At 39.3% G+C, this 25,385-nt stretch overlaps 1 protein-coding gene and 1 pseudogene across 5 annotated transcripts in view; both read left to right on the top strand.

Moving 5' to 3' along the window:
• The window catches only part of SERAC1 (serine active site containing 1), a 58,204-nt gene extending 45,952 nt beyond the window's left edge, over positions 1–12,252 (top strand). For 4 of the 5 annotated variants that reach the window (XM_059401348.1, XM_059401346.1, XM_059401345.1 and 1 more), the window contains 7 exons: positions 2,273–2,423; positions 4,038–4,179; positions 5,404–5,498; positions 6,733–6,830; positions 8,237–8,419; positions 9,484–9,627; positions 11,161–12,252. In XM_059401348.1, coding sequence (XP_059257331.1) covers positions 2,273–2,423; positions 4,038–4,179; positions 5,404–5,498; positions 6,733–6,830; positions 8,237–8,419; positions 9,484–9,627; positions 11,161–11,297 — 950 coding nt within the window. In that variant the 3' untranslated portion in view covers positions 11,298–12,252. The remainder of the gene's footprint in view (positions 1–2,272; positions 2,424–4,037; positions 4,180–5,403; positions 5,499–6,732; positions 6,831–8,236; positions 8,420–9,483; positions 9,628–11,160) is intronic. The other variant, XM_059401349.1, reaches the window with a different exon arrangement.
• A 6,789-nt stretch (positions 12,253–19,041) lies between these two features.
• On the top strand, positions 19,042–19,426 carry LOC132018734 (large ribosomal subunit protein eL36-like; annotated as a pseudogene).
• The last annotated feature ends 5,959 nt before the right edge of the window (positions 19,427–25,385 follow it).

Genomic DNA, 25,385 nt, shown 5'->3' with positions numbered 1-25,385 from the left:
AGTTACAGGTATAGGACTGAATTTCTGAGGTTTGGAAGGGTCACCACCTAACTTTGAACTCTAGTTACTTCTGAGGCTATAGACGGAGCTGGGAAATGATGGGAGTGCTGAAGCTGAAGTGGGACTTTGATTATAAAAAGCTATTTTTTAAAATTTGTTTTTATAATTATCATGTATTCAGATGTTACGTAATTTAAAAACACTGAATCTGAAAGACACGTTTCCAAGGGGCATTTGGTGTTTTGTAAAAGGCATTGTGAGAATACTTTGTCAACTAAAAAAAGCCATAAAAGTGGCTTGTGCCATGATTACTCTTGTGTTTCCTTTCTTGGGACTCCATTAAAAATAAGGCCATGTTTTTGTATGTATACTAGTAATATACCCGTTTATCTCCATAGGTAGAATTTTAAAACATTATTATATTATTATCATAAAGCTTTCTTTACACATTTGAAAGGGATATTTTTTGATGTAACAAATTTGAATATATTTTTTAAAGATTTTATTTATTTATTTGACATACAGAGAAAGATCACAAGTAGGCAGAGAGGCAGGCAGAGAGAGAAGAAGAAGCAGGCTCCCCGCCAAGCAGAGAGCCCAACGTGGGACTTAATCCCATGAACCTGGGATCAGGACCCGAGCTGAAGGCAGAGGCTTTAACCCACTGAGCCAGCCAGGTGCCCCCGAATTTGAATATTGTTAAAGAAGTATTGGGCCTGAGACTTCTTTTGGATTATCATCACACTGATGTTCAACACTTTGGCCACAGAGCAAGGGAGGAAGACATGGGACTAGCTGCTTTGTCCTGAGTGCCTACTGGGCTTCATAAGGGCAGTTTTTACATGGATTAATTTATTAGAACCTTCTTCCAGCCCAGGAAGCCAACTAACTTGGCCAAGGTTGCACAGTAATTAAGTAGGGGACAGACATTTTGAACCCAAGTCTCTGCCCTCAAGGCCTCTGTTGTATTATTTTAAGTTATATAAATAACATGGGAATAGATTCTCATGGTAAATACTTCAGAGAACATAGATACAGCAAAAAAGACCCATCTTTTTCTTAAAAAAAAGATTTTATTTATTTATTTGACACAGAGAGAGAGCACAAGCAGGGAGAGTGGCAGATCTGGGGAGAAGTAGGCTCCCCGCTGAGCATGGAGCCAACGGCAAGGCTCGATATCAGGACCCCGGGATTTTGACCTGAGCTAGAGGCAGACATTTAACCAACTGAGCCACCCAGGCACTCTCTCTCTCTCTCTCTTTTTTTTTTTTAGTCTTTAATATTTTCTAGATCCATCCGTGTTGTTACAAATGGCAAGATACCATTATTTTTTAAGGCCGGGCCGTATTCTGCTGCACATATATATCACATCCTTATCCATTTATCTGTGGTTGGGCGCGGAGGTTGTTTCCGTATCTTGCTTTTCCGTGTTGTAAATAATGCCGCAGTGAATAGAGGGGTGCATATATCTTTTTGAATTAGTGTCTTCTTCTCTTTCTTTCATTTTCTCCCAGTAGAGGAATTACTACAGAATACGGTACTAATATTTTCAATATTTTGAGGAACCTCCATATTGTTTTCCACAGTGACTACGCATTCCCACCAGCAGTTCCTGTTTTCCTGCACCCTTGCCGTTACTTGTTATTTCTAAACAAGCTCATTATTAAGAAGTCATTTCTTATGTGCATTAAAAGCTGCCAATATGTCTGACAATCAGGATGAAATAACTAATACTAAAATTTAATGTGTTTAGGGGTGCCTGGATGGCTCAGTGGGTTGGGCCTCTGCCTTCAGCTCAGGTCATGATCTCAGGGTCCTTGGATCGAGCCCTGCATCGGGCTCTCGGCTCAGCAGGGAGCCTGCTCCCCCCACCCCTCTGCCTGCCTCTCTGCCTACTTGTGGTCTCTCTCTCTGTCAAATATATAAAAATCTTAAAAAAAAAAAATGAGTTTAGTAATTCTCGCTAAAAGCAGAATATCGTATTATCATTGACGACCTCTCTAGTAATGGCCACTTCTGTTAGATTTTCTAAATAAAGGAAAAAGCTCTTAAGTCCCTGCTGCCTTCTTTGAACCGCCCATGCAGGGGCCTGGCTTGGGACATCCTGCACCGTGGGATGTGGAGGACCTCGGGGCAAAACGGAGTTGGAGTATTCTTCCTTTTCTGTGAGACAGACCCTGGAGTCTGCCTTTCCCCCGCCGTGTTCAGTCGGAGACCGCTCACAGTCTCCCATGAAGTGGTGTGGGACCGAGGGGTTTGTTCTCTTCCCCAGGGTGGGTTTCCATACTGGCAGAGGCAATGAAGTCCCGGCGCATCATGGAGGCCTCACATGCCGCCAGGACCCTGGCTAATCTAGACCGAGAGACAATGCGAGAAAAATACCACGACGGCGTGTATGTGCTGCACCCCCAGTACCGCACGAGGTGAGAAAGCGGACCGTCACCATGTCTCCCAAGGGGATGGAAAGTCTGGAGAGCTTCTTATTTTACTTTATTTCTCCATCATTAAATACCTTACAAATAATCCCGGGAACCTTATCTCCTGACACAGTTTGTCCGTAATCACCTGAGAAGAATTGTGGGCTGTCACGGGAGTGTGGAACTAGTTAAATTAATCAGCGTAATTTTACACCAAGGGCTGACCTTGAGTAAGATCATGTTCACCTCTTGTAATGTGTCCCCGCTTACACTTTGTAACGCGTAGTTCTTTGTTTCATGACTGTTTCCTGTAGATCTGAGTTAATAGCCAATTCAGACTGTAGAGGTTGTTCTGGATGGGAGGAGATAGGACATCCTATGCAGGAGACCATGTTATGTTAGCCTGGTTCTAGAACTCATAAGGACTGGACAGAGTTTATGCCATATATAAAATCATGCACTGGAAGGAGTAAGTTATAATAAACATGCTCCTTCTTAAGATTATTTCTGGTCACCATTTCCAGTTGTATCATTGCTGAGATAACAAATATAGGAAGGACCACAATGAAAAAATTACGTATTTCTTGGATTTTTCTCAGGTACTTTTAATACCTCAGAGAATAGCAAAATCATTTAGTTGAAAAATGGATTACATGGTTAATTCCAATTTATAAACAAGATAATATGGAAATGTATTATGTATGCGTTGCATAAATTGTGTGTGTCCTGTAAATAGCTTACAAGTCATATGCTATCTACAGTTTTTAAAAATGTCATATCTAGGAACATCTGGGTGGCTCAGTTGGTTAAGCATCCAACTCTTGATTTCGGCTCAGGTCATGATCTCAGGGTCATCAGATCGAGCCCAATGTCAGCTTCTGTGTTGGGCATGGAGCCCGCTTAAGATTCTCTCTCCTGCTGCCCCTGCCCTCATATTTAAAAAAAAAAAAAGTCATATCTAAAGACTATGGATTACTTTAAAATCTAATTTTTTTTTTTTTAAAGATTTATGTGTTTGAGAGAGCGAGTGAGTGAGCTGGGGGGAGAAGGGGGGGGAGAGAGAATCTCAGGCAGAATTTTCGCTGCACTTGGAGCCCAATGTGGGGCTCGATCCCTCCACCTTGAGGTCATGACCAGAGCTGAAATCAAGAGTTGGATACAGCCAACTGAAGCACCCAGGTGCCCTTAAAATCTCATTTCTGATAAACATTTATTTCCTTGATAAGTTCTTAAAAATCTCTCATGCACACTCAATTGAAAGCCACACTAGCATTTTCTGAGTTAATATCTTAAACATTTGTATTGATTTGTGGAATATTCTCATGAAATTCTTCAGAGGGCATTCTATGACCTGTGTCACCTCATTGGTTATTAAACTCCTTACGGTTGAGTTTGGCTGGTCTAGTTGGCTCGGGCTAGATCTGTCTCTGTTTTTATGGAGAGAGCAGTGAGCACATTCCTTGTACGCCTCTGCTAGACCCATGCCGGGACAGCTGGCCTTCACGGTTTTGTTCCCTGCATGCAACCTTACTAAGCATCATCCACAGAATACTAGCTAGACTCTTACCAAAGCAGTAATGCATTTATTCTGCTTCTTTTTAAAACTCTCTCCCCCGTCAGTCAGCCCATTAAAGCAGATGTCCTTTTTATTCATGGCCTTATGGGAGCAGCGTTCAAAACGTGGCGTCAGCAGGACAGCGAGCAGGTTTTAACTGAAAAGATTTTAGAGGACGAAGCCAGGTATACCACGTGTTGGCCCAAGGTAAGGAAGCACTGCCTCCGGCGGGGTGGGGGGGTGCGCCCCTTCCTGGAGGAGCCTCACAGCATCGTTGGCTGCTGAAGGCCATGTTCTGATTTGCTTATTTTCCTCTTTTTCCTTCTTTTTCATGGTCTTCTACCATGCAGTTTTTCTGTCCCTTAGGGACACTCATAGGACATTCCTGAGCAGCTGGGCTTGTCACCCTGCCTTCTGTTGTGTCATTTCTGGTTAGGGTGTGGGCTAGAACTCTCAAAGAATAGTTCATTGAGTAAAAAATGGGCAAGGACCAGTATTTGTTCCCTCCTCTTAGGAATACAATGGACAAGGGGCGCCTGGGTGGCTCAGTGGGTTAAAGCCTCTGCCTTCGGCTCAGGTCATGATCCCAGGGTCCTGGGATCGAGCCCCGCATCGGGCTCTCTGCTTGGCAGGGAGCCTGCTTCCTCCCCTCCTCTCTCTCTGCCTGCCTCTCTGCCTACATGTGATCTCTGTCTGTCAAATAAATAAATCTTTAAAAGAAAAGAAATACAACGAATAATACGTTCATAATAGTTGGCTAGTTCTGTGACTTTAAAAATTATAAAAATAGAAATAATTGGAAGAAATAATTCTACTTTGGATTTCCTTGGTGATATTTCTTCTAAGGGCTGAACACAGTACCTTCAATGTGCCCGAAGCTCTGCGAAGGCGGACACGCGTGTAGTTGGGCTTTGTCCCACCAGAGCTTCTTCACCCTCCTGGAGGCTAAGCCTGCAAAAGTAATGGTTTGCACTTGGTCTCTGGCAACACTGATGTAGGAGGGAACCAGTGGCCCCAGGGCCACAGTGGAACCGGGACTGTAATCAGAATCTGTGTTCTCAGCTCGAACCTCCAAACATCAGACTGTACTGTCTGTCCTGAGATCTCCATTTTCTATAAAATGCTTTCTAAAAGTCCATTTGATTTGAACTCTAAAAACCTTCCCCCTTTTGGCTGTAGTACACTAAAACTGAGAACATTCTCTTGAAACTAGCAGCAGCTTTATGCTATAAATCTTGATGCCTCCTTGTGACCAGGGACATAAAAAGATAAAATGCTAGAACTGGTTTCCTAGTCACCTTTTAACTTTATTCTAATGTGATGTTTTACAGTCGTATCGCAGTGGCCTTTAGTTACAGGTGGCAATCACCAGCAGACCGTGGGAGCGGTGGAAATTCATGTGTGTTCTTTTGTACCTTCTGTTTTGCATAGACATGGTTGGCAAGAGACTGTCCTGCTCTCCGAATTATATCTGTGGAGTATGACACCAGCCTTAGCGACTGGAGAACAAGGTGTCCTGTGGAGAGGTGACAGAGGGACACCGTGGACAGGGAGGAAGGGCTGGGGCCCAGCACCCTCAGGGACTGAAGGGAGCTTTATCTTTTAATGCTACAGACAGAATTTTTTGAATGAAAAACCTAACCTCTTTTCTCTTCCTTCTAGAAGGAGTTAGTAATATATAAATAATGAACTGGGGGAAGGCTTAGATAGAGTGTCAGTCTTGGGTTCCTAAAGTGGTTCATTCATAACTGTTCTGGTACTAAGGACCGTGCGTTCTATAGCAAAATCTCCTTTACTCCCAGAAGCAAACGTGAGGCTTTTTGCTTTTGTGTCCACAAGTGTATTGGCTGCAGGAAGCAAAGGAGAAGATGCTGAGCAAGGTAGTCCACCTCTGTCACTTGGACGTCATACGTGCTGATTGTATATACAGGAAGAGGAGCCCTGGACCGCTAGGCTCTGGGACCTGGATGGTAGCTGACTCTCCCTTTGACCCACTGTGTGGTCTTCGGTCTCTAACTTGCTGGCAAGCTTGGTCTGCAGACTGAGTGTGTTGGTCTGAGTCAGCGTTAATAAGCTGAGCGCCGTCTCTGAGCGGCCCCCCTGTAGGTGCCGAGGCAGTGTTCTCAGGGCCAGTGGGCAAAAGCCCCGGGGTCTTTCCCCATTGCACCAAGAGGAGCTCTGACAAACCTTTATTGCAAGGAAAGGATTTTATAGATAAACAGTTCAAAACTTACCAACTCTGGTAGTTTCAAAGTTCCCTTAGCCTGAAAATTACTTTGAATTTTCTGACTCAAAGATTCATAGCTTTCTGGTATTTCTAAATAAACCAAAATGATGAAAACTTAATGTCTGCAGCATAATACAAGTAGAACTAAGTAGGTGAGCTCACAGCAGACAACACGGCATTATTTTCAGGCCACATCATAATAAGGACACACTTCCTAGGCAGTTGGTGTGAGATCCAACTTGTAAAAATTGCCAGATGCGTAATAGGGGCTCTCACCCTGCTTGTTTAGGGAGTGAGTGGCTTGTTCTGGGCCTGTATATTCCCAGTCATACCACTGTGACTTTGTTAGAAGTGGAGAATGAGCAGTTGTAGAAATCAAACAGAGTAGGGGACTCCTGACCCTAAAATGTGGTATGTAGTATTGGCCCAATAAAAGTTCTTGCCTTAAAAACTTGGATAGTAAAATTTGGCGGTGGCGGTGGGGTACAGAATTAATAGCTTCATAAAGTGCCTTCTGTTTTCATTTTGTTCAGAAAGTCCATTGCATTCAGGAGCAACGAACTTCTAAGGAAGCTCAGAGCTGCTGGCGTTGGGGACAGGCCAGTCATTTGGGTATCACACAGCATGGGAGGTGAGTATGTTGCATTTTTGTGAAGCCGGCACTGGGAGGTTATCGTCTGCTAGTGGGGCGCACCTCTTACCAGAGCTGCCTGGTTCACTTAATACTGGCCCCCTCTCCCTCTAAATTAATGTTTTTGGCTATAGCCAAGAGTTTTTAAAACACTACTTTCCTTCCACCCTAATTGTTTTCCCACAAGGGGACCTCTAGTAACAAACCATATCAAAGGAACATGTGGTTGGCAACGTCATGCTTTCACGTAGCGATAATCAGTAAACATCAGGAGCCGTCTGTGGCTTGTATCAGCCTGACTTGTGCCTGTCCCTCAGCATTCCTGGCTGGTCCCTGCGCTCCCCTTTCCTCCCTGCATCCCCAAGCATCGCAGGCCCACAGCCCCGAGCTTGCTGAGGAGGCGGTGCAATGGCAGATGTCTGCTCTTTGGGTCCTGGTGTGCGCTTGCTAACTGTCGTCTGTTCTCCCCGGCCCACTCCCCAGCCCAGTGCTCATGGGAGTTGTCACCATCTGCCTCGGTACAGCCCCAGGCCTCGTTCATCTGATGAAACGCTCAGGACTGCAGACTGCAGAGTTAAGGCTTTTAGCTGCCAGAGGGAGGTAGATAGATGTAGCCCTTTGTGCCCACAGAGATCCCCCGTTACCATCGAAGTGACCTCTGTGTTATATTATCAGCTTCAGGCCCAAGAGATGGGGCCTTCCTAGGTGCATTTGCCTACAGAAACTTTGTTTTCCCTGGTGGATAAGCTTCATGGGACTGTCTTTTTTGAATCTTAGTACTGTCTCTTGGTGTGGTCATTCGTGGGCCACTGGGGGCAGGCTGGGGAGACATGGTGCTGCATATTTACTTAATTGATGGACATGCAACATAGCAATGCTGCGTGCTCCTTCTGTGGGATTGTGTATTCTGTAATATAAGATCTGCCTTTCTAGAATCTTACCCGTTTGTAGGCTTGTATTATATACAGTTGACCCTGAGACAGCATGGTGATTAGGGGTACTGACTACCCTTTGCAGTCAGAAATCTGCATATAACTTTTGACTCGCCCCAAATTTAGCTACTAATAGCCTACTGTTGATCAGAAGCTTTAGTGATCTCAATTAACATGTTTTGTGTATGTATCCTTACAATAAAGAAAATCGTCAGATAATTAATAGTACTATACGAAATCCATGTGTGTAAGTGCATCTGTACCATTCAAACCATGCTGTTCAAGGCTCAGCTGGATTCTAGATCAGCAGTATTACCAAGTGCTAGTATTTTAAGGCCTGTCTGTTGGACTCTAGAGAATTATTTAAACTTTAAAGAAAACATCTTTTTCATTATTTGCTCCCTACCCACTCTTGTTTTAGAATAATGGTGGGACGATAAACACCTTACGCGTTGTTTTTCTTTGTACGGCTAGGTCTTCTTGTCAAAAAGATGCTGTTGGAAGCCTCCAAGAAGCCAGAAATGAGTACTGTTATAAACAATACCAGAGGAATAATTTTTTATAGCGTCCCTCATCATGGATCCCATCTGGCTGAATACTCTGTTAATATTCGCTATCTTCTCTTTCCCTCTTTGGAAGTCAAAGAGCTCAGCAAGGGTAATATTTATATTCTGTCGTGAGGGGATTGGGATTGTATGAATATCAGTTATACAGAGAAGGAGAAAAAGAAGACAGTTTCTAACTTGGCTATATTATCCCATTTTATTATTTGTGTATAAATTGTGTTTAGATTATCATGGGAAATTTTTAGTTTGGGCTTGATTTTTCTTTTATATCTTTCCTTAAGCCATTATTTGCTCATATATAACAATTTTAATACTATCTTAAATATTTAAACTTTTAAGTTATATAATGTTTTAAGGATTATTCCAAATGACCAATGAACTGCTTTTTTCCCATGAGTTTGGAAAATCAACTGGTAAAATATAAACAAACTTAATATCCTAAAAACCTTAATTATTACTTATTTTGATTAATAAACATTTTCTCTGTTTCTGGAACGCCTGTTAATCAATTTGGAGGCCATGGCTGAGCCTTTAATATGCTAGTTGCCTTTTTAATCATATTTTCTCTTTCTTCTGCTTTATGGAGAGTTACTTTATCTTCTAAATCTTCTACTGAACTTTATATTTTCACAACCAAGTTTTATTTCCCAGAATCTCTGTCTTCTCTGATTCTTGTGAAATCATCCTAACGATACTAATTGGAGTTTATTTTCTTAAAGTTCCTTTCTTTTTCTTCACTGGATTCTGTGCCTTCTATGTGCAGGTGTTTTGTTTACCCACTGGGTCTGTCTCTCTTGGGTTATAAGCTATCCTCTAAGGTCTGGTATGCCTTTTTCTAGTTGAGGATGGGGGACCAGGCCCTCTGACTATAGACAGGTCTTGTTGATGGGAGGCTGTGCTTTAGGATGAAGGTGCCGGCCAGCACCCTGAGGGACCCTGGTCCCACATAGCCAGTAACATGTGGGGCCTCTCCCTTGGCCTGCTGGCCTCTGTCATTTCTGGTGTGACTTTAACTCACCTTAATGACTTCTTAGGAAGGAGAGAAAATAAACAAGTTACTATCTTGAAATAGAACCCTAATTTTCTCTTTAGTACATTTTATTATGAATTGGCTAAATAGAATTTGTCACAGTCTTGTTTCCTGTAATTCTACAGATTCTCCTGCACTTAAAACACTACAAGATGACTTTCTGGAATTTGCTAAAGACAAGAATTTCCAGGTGCTGAATTTTGTTGAAACACTGCCAACTTACATCGGTAGCATGATTAAACTGCACGTGGTACCCGTGGAATCAGCAGGTATTCCTTCGTTTGACATTTGTTTGCTATTAGATGCCTGGTTGGTGGTACCTATAGTTAATCATAAACAACCCATTTGTATATTCAGGTTCTCAGTTATGTGAAGATCTAGAGTCTGTCCCTTTCAGCTAGAGATAACAATTTCTCCGCCGACATACAGCCGTGGCATTACTCCTCCCTCCCTTCCTTTAGCTGGCGGAGGTTAATTGGCTGCCCCAGTGAGCTCTGTTGTAGTAAGAATTCAAAGTCCTTCTATCGGCTACAGCAAAAGGGGCATTTAATAGGCTGATCTTTGATTTGTTAAAGCTGCATATAGTGCAGCTAAAGGTGTGGAAGCTTTAATAAATGAAAGATTTTTTTTAACATCACTTTTTTCCAGTGGAATCTTAGATGGGGAATATTCAAGCAACAATTTCTTTTATAACTCTGGGGTTGGAGGAACTGGCCAATACCTATTACTGTGGTGTATTATAATACATTACAGGCTTTTTGAGGTAGGGCCCGAATCTTAATTCTCTTTACTGACTCCTTTATTACTTGGTTTATAGTAGATAACCCACGCATTTCCCTCCTTGAAATGCTTTTCTCTCAGTTGGCCAACCTGGTTACTTCTGAGGCAGGGTTCGGTGCTTAGTGGCACTTGGCCCTCCTGAGACCTCTCAGGGATAAGAAGCTGGAGAGCCTGCCAGATGTTCTTCATCCTGTAGGACAAGTTTTGGCCCAACTCCATTATGTTTTATCGGAATAAAATGAAAGACGTAATACTCCATAGTAGAACCTAAAGAGGCTTTACCACAAAGTAATGTGCCGTACGGTGAGGAGTTACTATGTAGTAGTTGAAGAACTTAAAGGACTTTGGAAGCTTGAAGCAAAAAAAGTAATACAGTGGACCAGCTGTTTGTAGAATTTGTCAAAATTCTGTCTACCCTTTCTTTGGGATCACAAGGAGGTTTGTCTTCCTTCATAACCACCGCCTGCATTCCTTACCCTGAAGTCCTCACCAGGACTTCTTGTCACTTGCATCTAGGTGCACTTTGTTAGGCTGAAACATCAGAAACTCAGCTACAGCTCTCAAGCACTAGATCACCTTCCGCCTGGCCAGGTGAAGAATGGATCCTGTTTGAGATATTCCCATTCCTGTCATCAGGACACGGGAGCTCAATAACATAAACTCTAGAAAAAGAGGTGGTTAAAAGAAGTATGGAATAATTCAGTAGTACCATGCATTGGAATAAAGGTTTTGATGCTGCTGCTGCTCAAGTTCTGTTCACTAATCAATCAGGAAGTAGGCCAGAACACATACAAAGAGTTTATGAAAGCTTAAAATTATACCTACTGAGAACCCATTCTCATGTGATTAGTCACATGTAGCTTTGCTATGGTCAAACCTCCAGTTGCTGTATCTTTTTAAAATCCCTTAGTACAACCAAATCAGCATTTAGAACTACCAATTCATCTTTCAGTATTGATGGGGGGGGGGGGAGGGGGTCTAGATTTTTAGTTAGATTTTGTTGACATTTTTGTTTTCTTCAGATTTAGGCATTGGAGATCTCATTCCTGTGGACGTTGACCATTTGAACATCTGTAAGCCAAAGAAAAAGGATGCTTTTTTATACCAGCGTACCTTACAATTCATCTGTGAAACTTTAGCCAAAGACCTTGAAAACTGAGTTATCTTTCTTCCATTTTGCAAGAACCTTGGTGTTCTGTTTCTCTTTTTAAGCTCTGTGCAATCATGTGAACATAGTCTCTGTGGCATCGACCTGGTCTGCAGCATGTTGCAGGCAATGGAATATGGTTCTCAGTTCCTGCACTGTAAAGCACAAACAGAGTGGCAATCAAAGATTGAAAGGCTAGACTGGATTCTTTTGATTTAAAAGAAATTCCATGTGTGCCAGCTTATGTTGTGCAGTGTTGTCCCTGGTATAGGGAACAAGCTGCTAGGGATAGAAAATGCCTTTTGTCATCTGCGACAGTCTCCAGCTCACACGAGGAGGAACACTGATGGTTTCTAAAGGGAGAACAATCATCACCTTCCATAAAAATACCACTCAGAAAGTACCTAGACTAGAGAGGAGACTGAACTAGAATCTAAAGACTTTTTGTTCTGGGTTTCCATGTGCTCTAAATTTTAAAAAATATATATCCGTGTAAACCTTGTCTCACATGTTAACTTTGTCAGACCCATTGTCATCCATGGGTCAGTTCCTTGTAAGTTTTTATTTTCATATTGCTGAGAACAAATACTTCTCTTTTTAAAAGAATTATAGCTTATAGTAATTCTTTCCACACTGTAGCTACCTATACTTGTAATTTTTCCTGGATAAGGATGTAGCTAATCCATTATTGATCAGAGTATGAAATAAAACTATCCTAGACTATTATATATACTAACAGTACTTAGTATCAAGATTCTCTTTAGCTAAACAATGTATACCTTTCTTTTATGCTCATTTGAAAGTTGCATCAGTTGACCTTGAGCATGTGAGAAATAGGAAATCATGTATCTGGCTCAGTTGGTAGAGCATGTGACTCTTGATCTTGGGGTCGTGAGTTCTAGCCCCACATTGGGTGTAGAAATTGCTTAAAAATAAAATCTTAAAAAAAAAAAGAAATAGGAATTCATGTTGACTTTTTATTTTTAAATAACAGCATCATTAAGAAAGAAATCACATATCAGGGTCCCATCAAAAAAGAGAATTACAGACCAATATCCTTGATGAACACAGATGTGAAAATTCTCACCAAAATACTAGCCAATAGGATCCAACAGTACATTAAAAGGATTATTCACCACGACCAAGTGGGATTTATTCCAGGGCTGCAAGGTTGGTTCAACAACCACAAATCAATCAATGTGATACACTTACATTAATGAAAGAACAAGAACCATATCATACTCTTAATAGATGCTGAAAAAGCATTTGACAAAGTACAGCATCCCTTCCTGATCAAAACTCTTCAAAATGTAGGGATAGAGGGCACATACCTCAATATTATCAAAGCCATCTATGAAAAACCCACCGCAAATATTCTCAATGGAGGAAAACTGAAAGCTTTTCCACTAAGGTCAGAACATGGTAGGGATGTCCATTATCACCACTGCTATTCAACATAGTACTAGAAGTCCTAGCCTCAGCAATCAGACAACAAAAAGAAATTAAAGGTATCCAAATTGGCAAAGAAGAAGTCAAACTATCACTCTTTGCAGATGATATGATACTATATGTGGAAAACCCAAAAGACTCCACTCCCAAAATGTTAGAACTTGTACAGGAATTCAGTAAAGTGTCAGGATATAAAATCAATGCACAGAAATCAGTTGCATTTCTTTACACCAACAACAAGACAGAAGAAAGAGAAGGAGTCAATCCCATTTACAATTGCACCCCAAACCATAAGATACCTAGGAATAAACCTAACCAAAGAGGCAAAGAATCTATACTCGGAAAACTATAAAGTACTCAAGAAAGAAATTGAGGAAGACACAAAGAAATGGAAAAATGTTCCATGCTCCTGGATTGGAAGAAAAAATATTGTGAAAAATGTCTATGCTACCTAAAGCAGTCTACACATTTAATGCAATTCCTATCAAAATCCCATCCATTTTTTTTTCAAAGAAATGGAATAAATAATCCTAAAATTAATATGGAACCAAAAAAGACCTCAAATAGCGAAAGGAATATTGAAAAAGAAAGCCAAAGTTGGTGGCATCACACTTTTGGACTTCAAGCTCTATTACAAAGCTGTCATCATCAAGTCAGTAGGTACTGGTACAAAAACAGATACACAGATCAATGGAACAGAATAGAGAGCCCAGAAACAGACCCTCAACTCTGTGGTCAACTAATCTTTGACAAAGCAGGAAACAATGTCCAATGGAAAAAAGACAGCCTTTTCAACAAATGGTGTTGGGAAAATTGGACAGCCACGTGCAGAAAAATGAAATTGGGCCATTTCCTTACACCACACACAAAAATAGACTCAATGGATGAAGGACCTCAATGTGAGAAAGGAATCCATCAAAATTCTTGGGGAGAACACAGGCAGCAACCTCTTCAACCTTAGCCACAACAACTTCTTCCTAGAAACATTGCCAAAGGCAAGAGAAGCAAGGGCAAAAATGAACTATTGGGATTTCATCAAGATCAAAAGCTTTTGCACAGGGGCATCTGGGTGGCTCAGTGGGTTAAAGCCCTTGCCTTCAGCTCAGGTCATGATCCCAGGGTCCTGGGATCGAGCCCCACGTCGGGCTCTCTGTTCTGTGGAGAGCCTGCTTCCTCCTCTCTCTCTGCCTGCCTCTCTGCCTACTTGTGATTTCTCTCTGTGTGTCAAATAAATAAAATCTTTAAAGAAAAAAGAAAAAGCTTTTGCACAGCAAAGGAAACAGTTAACAAAACCAAAAGACAACTGACAGAATGGGAGAAGATATTTGCAAACAACATATCAGATAAAGATATCCAAAATCTATAAAGAGCTTAGCAAACTCAACACCCAAAGAACAAATAATCCAATCAAGAAATGGGCAGAAGACATGAACAGACATTTCTGCAAAGACATCCAGATGGCCAAACAGACATATTAAAAAATGCTCCACATCACTTGGCAACAGGAAAATACAAATCAAAACCACAGTGAGATACCACCTTACAGCAGTCAGAATGGCTAAAATTAACAAGTCAGGAAATGACAGACAGTGGCGAGGATGCAGAGAAAGGGGAGCCCTCCTACACTGTTGGTGGGAATGCAAGCTGGTGCAACCACTCTGGAAAACAGCATGGAGATTCCTCAAAAAGTTGAAAATAGAGTTACCCTATGACCCAGCAATTGCACTACTGGTTATTTACCCTAAGGATACAAACATAGTGATCTGAAGGGGCATGTGCACCCGAATGTTTATAGCAGCAATGTCCACAATAGCCAAACTATGGCTATCGACAGATGAATGGATAAAGAAGATGTGGTATATATGTATATGATGGAATACTATGCAACCATCAAAAGAAATGAAATCTTGCCATTTGCGGTGACATGGATGGAACTAGAGGGCATTATGCTTAGCAAACTAAGTCAGTCAGAGAAAGACAACTATCATATGATCTCCCTGATATGAAGAAGTGGAGAAGCAACTTGGGAGGTAGGAAAAGAATAAATGAAATAAGATAGGTTCGGGAGGGAGATAAACCATAAGAGACTCTTAATCTCACAAAACAAACTGAGGGTTGCTGGGGGGAGGGGGGTCGGGAGAGGGTGGTGGGGTTATGGACATTGGGGAGGGTTTGTGCTATGGTGAGTGCTGTGAAATGTGTAAACCTGGCGATTCACAGACCTATACCCCCGGGACTAAAAATACATTATGTGCTTATTAAAAAATTAAAAAATCACATACCATAAAATTCATCCTTTTAAATATACAGTGTTGTACAACCCTCCCCACTATCTAATTTCAGAACATTTCATCATCCCTAAAATTAACTCTATACTTATTAGCAATCACTCCTCACTTTTCCCCTAGCTCCTGGCAGACACTAATCTACTTCCTCTCTATATAGATCTGGCCTGTTATGGACATTTCATATAAATGAAATCATACAATGTGTGGTCTTTTAGTGTCTGGCTTCTTTTTCTTAGCCTGTTTCCAGGGTTCTTTGATGATGTAGCAGGTATCAGTACTTCATTCCTTTTTATGGTCAGTCAGTCAGTTGTGTGGAGATACACCACATTTGTTGATACATTCATTAGCTGATGGGTATTTAGGTTCTTTTCAGTTTTTTGGCTATTATGAATAATGGAGCTGTAAACATTTATGTACAAGTTTTTTTAAGTGGACATGTTTTCCATTCTCTTGGATATAGACTAAGAGTGGAATTGCTGGGTCGTGTCTTTAGCTTTTGAAGATGGTAGACATTTGTAGAATGGGATTGTCAAAGCTGAAACTGGAGTAGAGTCTGAAGGTAAACTGAGATGGCCCCTAAACCCTATCAGCCCCACTTAATTATGCACCGACCTAACAAGTGACTTAGCCATAATAGCCAAATAAAATAGCCATTTTATTATGTAGATACAGTGAACATAACCATTAGCTAACCGCATTAAGTTAACAGTAAGTACTAGTTAATGGATGCCTATTTGCATATCTTAAAAGCAGCAGCTTGAGGTTTAGGCTTCTAATTTAACACACATCTAGAGACTGATTCTCCATGGAGACTGGGAAGGCAGAAGGGAGCCATAAGTGCATTCTCCTTCTAGTACATTCCAGGTCACTGCGTGTCTTGTGCCCTGGCTTTTGTGGCTGCTATGCAGGGAATGCACCCCTCCATTGCCTGGCTCTGGTGGTCAGCAGAGCTTGTGTTTGCAGGTCTCTCAGGACTGTAGAAAACAAACCATTCAGGGCTCAGCACAGAGATAGCAGGCAGAAACACCCATCTTCCAGTCTTTACCTGAAGTCTGTTTACATACTTTAAAAGTCCAGCTTCCAATCAGCCTGCTTCTGGGTACTGACAAATCTGCCTCCACTTTGGAACACTGACAGGTTTTGGCAGACCCTCAACTGGTGGCAGACACTAAGAACAAAGAAGGGGGCTTGGATAGTCACAAAGGTTTGAGAGAGAACCAAGAGCTCAGCAGACTGAATGACAAGATTCATCTCCTAAATAAGATCACCCTGTCAAGATTGGGAAAGGTGGCTGTTTTACATAATGCACAGAAATCAACAGAGTGTTGAGAAAAATGAGTAAACAGAGGACTATAGAAGATAAAACTTGAGAAATAAACATTAAATATGGAGATAAGTGACCTGATAAAGAGTTCAAAATAGAGATTGTCACCAAAGTCAGAAGAATAATGCATGAGCAAAGTGAGAATTTCAACACAGACCTAGAAAATATAAGCAAATACCAAACAAATCATAAAGCTGGAAAATAAACTGAAAAACTCAATAGAGTGTTTCAGTGACAGACTGGATTGTGTGAAGGCATCAGCAGATTCAAAGATGGCAGTGGAATTCATCCGGTCAGAGAACCAAAAAGACAAAAGAGTGAAGATAGAGTGAAGATAGCTTAAGGCACTTGGGGGATATCATTGCATTATAGGTCTCCTTGAAGGAAAAGAGAAAAGGGCAGAAAGCTTATTCAAAGAAATAATGGCTGAATTCTCCCCCAACCAGGAAGCCCAGAGAATACCAAATAAGATGAATCCAAATATATCCACACCAAGAAACATTATAATTAAATTTCCAAAAGTTAAACGTCAGAGAGTCTTAAGACTAGCAAGAGAAAAACAAATGGTTATGTACAAGAGAAATCCATAATACTATTGGCAGATTTTTCAGCAGAAACTTTGTAGGCCAGAAAAATGGGGTAATAGAGTCAAAGTGCTGAAAGAAAAAAATTGGCAATCAAGAATACCTGGCAAAGTTCTTCAGGATTGAAGAAGCAATAGAGTTTTCTGGACAAGCAAAAACTGAAGGAGTTCATCACTACTAGACCAGTCCCAATGAAATGTTCAGGGGAATCCTTCAAGCTGAAATAAAAGGATGCTAATTAGTAACAGGAAAACATACGAAAGTATAAATCTCACTGGTAAATGTAAATATATAAATTCAGAACATGCTAATGTAATGGTGGGTGAACACTTACAAATCTAGTATGAAGGTTAAAAGACAAAAAGTACTAAAAATAACTATAATTTGTTACTGGATATACAAGGTAAAAATATGTAATTTGTGACATTGAGAACAAAATGGGAAGAGTAAAAACAGCTTAGGTAGACATGTGGAAAGTTGTTAGTTTAAAATGACATAAATATGTTTTATGTAAGCTTCACGATGACCTCAATGCAAAAACTTAGAGTAAATACACAAAAGAGAAAGAGAAAAGAAAACAATTAGACATGGACTTAGTATTGCTATTTCATTAATCGTTACTTTGAATGGACTGAATTCTCTAATCCAAAGAAAAGAGTCACTGAGTGGATTTAAAAAAAAAAAAAACTATATGCTAGCTATAAGACACTCGCTTCAGTTTAAGGACACACACAGACTGCAAGTGAAAAGATGGGAAGAGATAGTCCATGCAAATGGAAACCAGAAAGCAGGGGTAGCCGTATTTAAGTCTACTTAGAAGTCTACTTAATATACTACTACAAAGTAGACTTAATGCCAGAGACTAGTAAGGGACAGAGAAGGTTATTATATAATGATAAAAAGGTTAATTCATCAAGAGAAAATAACATAAATATTTACACACCCAACATAGCACCTAAATATATAAAACATATTATCACACCTGAAGAGTAAAATATACAGCAATGTAATAATAGCAAGGACTTCAGTACCCTCCTTTTCAACAATGTATACATCATTCAGACAGAACTCAATAAACATTGGACTTAATGACATGTTAGACCAGATGGACTTAATAGATTACTACAGAACCCTCCATCCAATAGTAGCAGAATACACATTGTTCTCAAGTGCACACAGAACATTCTCCAGGATAAGTCATATATTGGGCCACAAACCAAGTCAATAAAATTAAAAAGACAAATCTATCAAGCGTCTTTACTGACCTCAATTGTATGAAACTAGAAATCAGTGAAAAGAAGAAAACTGGAAAGTTCACAAATATGTGGAGATTAAACATGCAACTGAATGAGCAATGGGTGAAAGAAGAAATCAAAATAAAAAATACCTTGAGACAAATCAAAATGGAAATACAACATACCAAAACTTAAGGGATGTACCAAAAGCAGTTCTAAGAGGGAAGTTTATAGCAACAAATGCCTACATTAAGAAAAAAAGATTTCAAACAACCTGACTTTATATCTTAAGTAGCTAGAAAAAACAAACTGTGCCCCAAGTTAGCAGAAAGAAAGAAATGAAGATCAGAGTGGAAATGAAGGAAATAGATTTTTTTAAAAAGATTTTTAATTTATTTTTTGACAGATGGAGATCACAAGTAGGCAGAGAGGCAGGCAGAGAGAGAGGAGGAAGGAGGCTCCCCGCTGAGCAGAGAGCAGATGCAGGGCTCAATTCCAGGACCCTGGGATCATGACCTGAGCCAAAGGCAGAGGCTTTAACCCACTGAGCCACCAGGGGCCCCAAGGAAATAGATTCTTAAAAGATAATAAAGGGGCACCTGAGTAGCTCAGTTGTTTAAGTGTCTGACTCTTGATATCAGCGTGGGTCTTGATATCAGAGTTCAAGCCCCACACTGGGATCCACACTAGCCATGGAGCCTACTTTAAAAAATAAAAGATAATAGAAAAGACCAAGGAAACTAAGAGTTGTTTTTTGAAAAGATAAACAAAATAGACAAAACTTTAGCTACTCATACCAAGATAAAAGGGAGAGGACAGATTTATAAATGAAAGAAGAGGCCCTTCCTCCAAGGGAACTACTGAAGAGCAGTAGCCATGGCTCTGTGCTACCTTATGGCCATGGGCCTCAACAAGGTCCACAAAGTGAATGTGAGCAAGCAGAGGCACAGCTCCTGCTGCCGGTGGCTCACCAAGCACATCAGATTCATGTGGACCAAGATCCAAGAAGTGTGTGGCATCACCACATATGAGTGGCATCCTGTGGAGCTGCACAAGGTCTCTGAGGACAAGCACACCCTCTAGTTTCATCAAGAAAAGGGTGGGAACACAGATCCGTGCCAAAGGGAAGAGAAAGGAACTGAATAACATCCTGGCAGCTTATGATAAAAGTGGTAGCCGAGAAAGACTGAACCCCTTCCCTCTGAGTAACAAAGCCTTTTTGGAACTTAAAAGAAGGGAGGAGGAGGAGGAAGAGACTTAGAACTAACAACACACAAATACTGAGAATCGTAAGACACAGAATAGGAACAATTATTTGCCAATGAAGTGTACAATCCAGAAGAAATGGATAAAATCCTACACATACAATCTACCAAAACTGAATTGTGAAGAAGTAGAAAGTCTGCACAGTCCAATTATTAGTAAGGAGATTGAATCAGTAGTCAAAAAATCCAACAAAGAAAAGTCCCAGACCAGATCATTTCACTGGTGAATTCTACCAAATATTTAAAGAAGAATTAATACTAATCCTTCTCAATCTTCCAAAAAGCAGAAGAGGAGGGAATACTTTGAAACTCATTTTATGAGGCCAGGATTACCCTGAAATAAAACCTGACAAGGACTCACCATCTCTGATGAAATAGATGTAAAAATGCTCAGCAAAATTAATAGCCAACTGAATTCAGCAGTACATTAGAAAGATAATACACCATGATCAAGTGGGATTCTTTCTAGGGATTCAAGATGGTCCAAAATCTGCAAATCAATCACTGTGATACACATTAACAAAATGAAGGAAGAAAAAACATTTGACAAAATTCAACATTAATTCATGATAAAAACTCTCAGCGAAGTGGGTATAGAAGGAAAGTACCTCAACTTAATATGACAAGCCCACAGCTGACATCATGAAAAGGTGAAGAACTAAAAGCATTTCCTCTACGATCAGGAACAAGAGTGCCCATAATCTCATGACTTTTTTTTTGGGGGGGGGGCACTTTTTATTCAGCATAGTATTGGATGGCTTAACCAGAACAATTAGGCAAGAAAAGAACAGTTATTCAAAGTGTAAAGGAAGAAGTAAAACTGTTTCTACTGGCAGACTACATTGTATTTAGAGAGCTCAAAGGACTCCACCAAAAAACTTAGAATAAATGAATTCAGTAAAGTTGCAGGATACAAAATCAACATACAAAATTAGGTTTCTATACTTTCTAAGTTAAGAAAGAAATTAAGAAAACAATCTCATTTACAACTGCATCAAAAAATACCTAGGACTAAATTTTTAAAAAGGAGGTGAATGACCTGTACACCAAAAACCAAGACTTTGATAAAAGAAATAGAAATAAGTGGAAAGGTATTCCCCGTTTATGGGCTGGAACATCTAATATTGTTAAAATGTCCATACTATCCTAAGCAATCTACAGATTTAGTGTATCAAAATTCAAATGGCATTTATTCTCAGAAATAGAAGAAACAATCCTAAAATTTTTGCGGAACCAGAAAAGACCCCAAAGAGCCAAAGCAATTTTCAGAAAGAAAATGCAAGTCAGCAAATTTCCCAATTTCAAACTATATTACAAAGATTCAGTAACCAAAACAGTATGATATTGGCATAAAAGGACGATAAATCAGTAGAACAGTATAGAGAGTCCAGAAATAAACTGGTACATATTTGGTCAAATTATGGAAAAGGAGCCAAGAATGTATTGTTGGGGAAAGATGGTTTCTTCAGTGAACAGTGTTGGGAAAACCAGACAGCCAAATGCAAAAGAATGGAACTGAACTACTATGTATACCATACATAAAAACCAACTCAAAATAGATTAAAGACTTGAACATTAAGACCTTAAACCATAAAAATCCTAGAAGGAAACACAGCTGATAAGCACCTTAACATTAGTCTTGGCAATGATTTTTTGGATGTGACACCAAAAACAAAGGCAACAGAAGCAATAACATAAAAATTGGAATATTATTAAACTAAAAAGCTGCACAGCAAAGGAAACATCAACTAAAAAGGTAGGCTACTGGATAGGAGGAAATACTTGCAAATCATATATTTGATGTGGGATTCATATCTAAAACATAAAAGAATACATATGACTTAATAGTAAGTATCAAAACAATTTGATTTTAGAATGAGAATTTTTCCAAGGAAGACATACAAATGGCTAACAGGTACATGAAAACATACTCAATGTCTCTAATCATCAGTTCAAATCGAATTCAAAACCACAATGAGATATCTTTTCACATCTATTAGAATGGTTATCATCACTGATCAGATGAGAGATAAGAGGGGTTGGCAAGTGTGTGGAGGAAAGGGAACAGTTGTGCACTGCTGGTGGGAATGTAAATTGGTGTGGCCACTATATAAGACAGTATGGAGGTTCCTAAAAAACACTAAAAACTACTATATGATTCAGCAATCTCCTTTCTTTGTAAATATCCAAAGCAAATGAAAACAGGATATCAAAGAGATATCTGCATTCCCATGTTCATAACAGGATTACTCTCAATAACCAAGATAAGGAGAAAACCAAGTGTCTATTAACAGATAAATGGATAAAGAAAATTTGGTATATACCTACAATGGAATATTATTCAGCCATGAGTAAAATCTCCATCCTGCCATTTGTGATAACATTGACGGAACTTGAGGGCATTATGCTAAGTGAAGTAAGCCAGATAGAGAAAGACATTTATGGTATCACTTATATGTGGAATCCTTAAAAACAAAAACAAAAAAACCTTAAACTACTAGAAACAGTAGAAAAGTTGTTTGCCAGGGACTAACAGTAGGAAGAAATAGGGAGAGGTTGGTAAAACTTTTAGCTATAGTATAAATTAAGTTCTGATCATCTACTATAAAACATAGTGACTATAATTGACAACAATATGATGTATAATTCAAATTTCCTAAGAGGTTAAAACTCCAGAGTTCTCACATACACACACATACAAGTAATATGTGGGGAGATGAATGTGTTTAATTAGATGGGGGGAACACTTTCACATTTTATATCAAATCGCCACAAGTATAAGTGGTGATGCAACATGGAGGCTTAAGTGGGTAGAAGAAGAATAAATGAAACAAGATGGGATTGGGAGGGAGACAAACCATAAGTGACTCTTAATCTCACAAAACAAACTGAGGGTTGCTGGGGGGAGGGGGTTTGGGAGAAGGGGGTGGGATTATGGACATTGGGGAGGGTATGTGATTGGTGAGGTGCTGTGAAGTGTGTAAACCTGGTGATTCACAGACCTGTACCCCTGGGGATAAAAATATATGTTTATAAAAAATAAAAAATTTAAAATAAAAAAAAAACAAGTATACTTTAAATATCTTAGTTTTATACATCAATTATACCCCAATAAAGCTGAAATTCAATTTTTTTCATTAAAAGAATTTTAAATTCATTGAAAGCTTTAAGAACTTCATAGTCTGTTTATGCTCAGGTCCATTTCTTCTGTTTCTATTTTAGATAATCTATTATGTTCCTTCAATCGACTCCTTTCAATTGTTTTGACTTCTTTTTCCCAAATATGGTTAAGTACCAAATGCTATCTGGTCTACTTAAAAGGACCAGAATCCCTTTCCATTTCTACTGCTACAGTCTCCAGATCAGATTTTCACATTTGGCCTGGAATATAACCTCCTAGTTGGCTTCTCATTTTAATAATAAAATAGAACTGTAATGCAGTAAAGAATGAGTTCCTGTGTACCAAGTGTTGCTTTACATAAGACTATGATGTAGATTTAATCCAATCCATATCAAATTCCAATGGCATATTTCCCAGAACTAGAAAAAAAATGATAAAATTTGTAGGAACTACAAAAGATCCTGGACCAGCCAAAGCAATCTTGAGAAAGAACTAAGCTGGAGGTATTACACTCCCTATTTTCAAACTATATTACAAAGCTATGGTATTCAAAACAGTACAGTGTGGGCACAAAAGCAAACATCAATAGAACAGAATTGAGAGCCAAGAAATAGACCCATGCATATATGGACAGTTAATTTACAACAAAGGAGCCAAAAGTATACAGTGCAGAAAGGACAGTCTCTTCAATAAAGTTTTGGAAAACTTGTCAGCCGCATACAAAATAAATAAATAAATAAATAAATAAATAAATAAATAAATAAAAATGAAACTTGACTACTATTTTAGACCATCCACAAAAATTAACTAAAATTCATCAATTACATGAATAGAAGACCTGAAGACGCAGACATCCTAGAAGAAACCATAGGTGGTAACCTCCTTGATGCTGGTCTTAGTGTTTTTTGGGGTCCGATTCCAAAATCAAAGGAAACAGAAGCAAAAACAAACGGGATCACATCAATCTAAAAACCTTCTGTGCAGTGAAGGAAATCATCATAAAAATGAACAGACAACCTACTGAGTGGGAGATGGTAATTGCAGTCATAAATCTGATAGGGGCTAATATCCAAAACAAATAAAGAACTGCTACAATTCAACAACAAAACAAACTAAAAAATGGGCAGAGGATCTGAATAGACACTTTTCCAAAGAAGACATACAGATGGACAATAGGCATATGAAAAAATGTTCGACATAACTATTAGGGGAACGCAAGCCAAAATCACTATAAGATTTTCACCTCATCCCACAGGAATGGCTCTTATCAAAAAGATGGGATATCTGACTGGCTCATTCAGAAGAGTATGGATCTCTCAACCTTGGGTTTGTGAGTTCAAGACCCATGTCGGGTGTAGAGATTACTTAAATAAATAAACTTTTTTTTAAAAAATATGAGATATAACAGGTGTTGGAGAGGATGTAGCAGAAAAAGAACACTTGTACACTGTTGGTAGGGTTATAAACTGGTGCAACCACTATGGAAAATAGTATGAAGACTCTTCAAAAAATTAAGAATTGAATTAACATAGAATCCAGCTCATCCACTACTGGGTATTTATCTGAAGAATAAGGCAACACTAAAGAAATATGTATCTTTCTGTTCCTTGCAGCATTATTTACAATAGCCAACATATGGAAGCAACCAGTGTCCACTGACAGAAGAATGTGCATATACACACATATACATACACTCAAATACCACTCAGCCATAAAAAAGAATGAAACCTTGCCATTTGCAACAACATGGATGGACCTAGTGGGTATTACACTAAGTGAAATAAGTCAGAAGAAAAAAGACAAATACCTTATGAGTTCACTCATATGTGAAGTCTGAAAAAGCAAAAATTGAAAACAAACTCAGATACAGAGAACAGTTGGTAGTTTCCGGGGTGGGGAGAGTGTGCTGAGGGATAGATATGTGGATGAAAGGAGGTAAGTTGTAGGGTGATGGATAGTAACTAGACTTTCAGGTGTATTTTATATATATAAATATAAAATACCTTTATTAGCCATATTTTAGAGAGAGAAAAACTGAGCATTAAAAAAAAATCATAAAACTGGTACAAAGTCTCAAAACTATTGAGAGCAAAGGTTAAACCCAGTTTTGATTTTAAAATCTATGCATGTTTGTTGCAATATCTTCATAAAACATTTCACACATCATTAACTTTAAAAACTGACAAAGTCAGTTTTTCAGAATTTCTCTCCCCCAATACCTAACTAAAGGGAGAAAAATTAGGGGGGAAAAAGAGGAAAAGTAGGAAAAAATAATTCAACAGAAAAAAAAAAAGACGAAGAAGAAAGGATTGACTAAAAGCTCATGCTATTAACTTTGAAAACCAGTGGTTAGGAAAAGTAAGTGATATTAGGGAAGGAGGTTAATCAATATAATCTTGAGAATTTTGATGATAGATCTGTATTTTGTGGAAAAAGAGGAGGAACAAGGTGCTGAGCAAAGTTAAAGAAAAAGCCTTGAGGTTGGAAACCTCATCTATCACTGAAAATATTAAAACACTCAAAAACCAAAACAGTAAGGCTTTGTTGTCTAAAGCCCTCATGGAAATAAGATGCAATCACTCTAAGTGAGGTGGACTCTAGTAACAAACCCTCAAAAGAGGGACCAGATGCCAGATCTCCTAACAAAGATATTATAGGACTAACCCCAACAGTGCTGTTGGGACAACTCATGCCCCCTCCCACCTCCAGATAAAGGAAGAGAGAACAAGTGGTTATGTCAAACAGAGATGGCCAAAAGCAGTCTCGGATAAGGAGCGAGAGTTGTTTGGAACAACTCTTATTTATTTGGCCGAATGGGTCTAGATGAAGTTTAT

The sequence above is a fragment of the Mustela nigripes genome, chromosome 5 (genome assembly GCF_022355385.1).
Source record: "Mustela nigripes isolate SB6536 chromosome 5, MUSNIG.SB6536, whole genome shotgun sequence".
Lineage (NCBI taxonomy): Eukaryota > Metazoa > Chordata > Mammalia > Carnivora > Mustelidae > Mustela > Mustela nigripes.
This window is presented reverse-complemented; position numbering and strand designations above follow the sequence as displayed.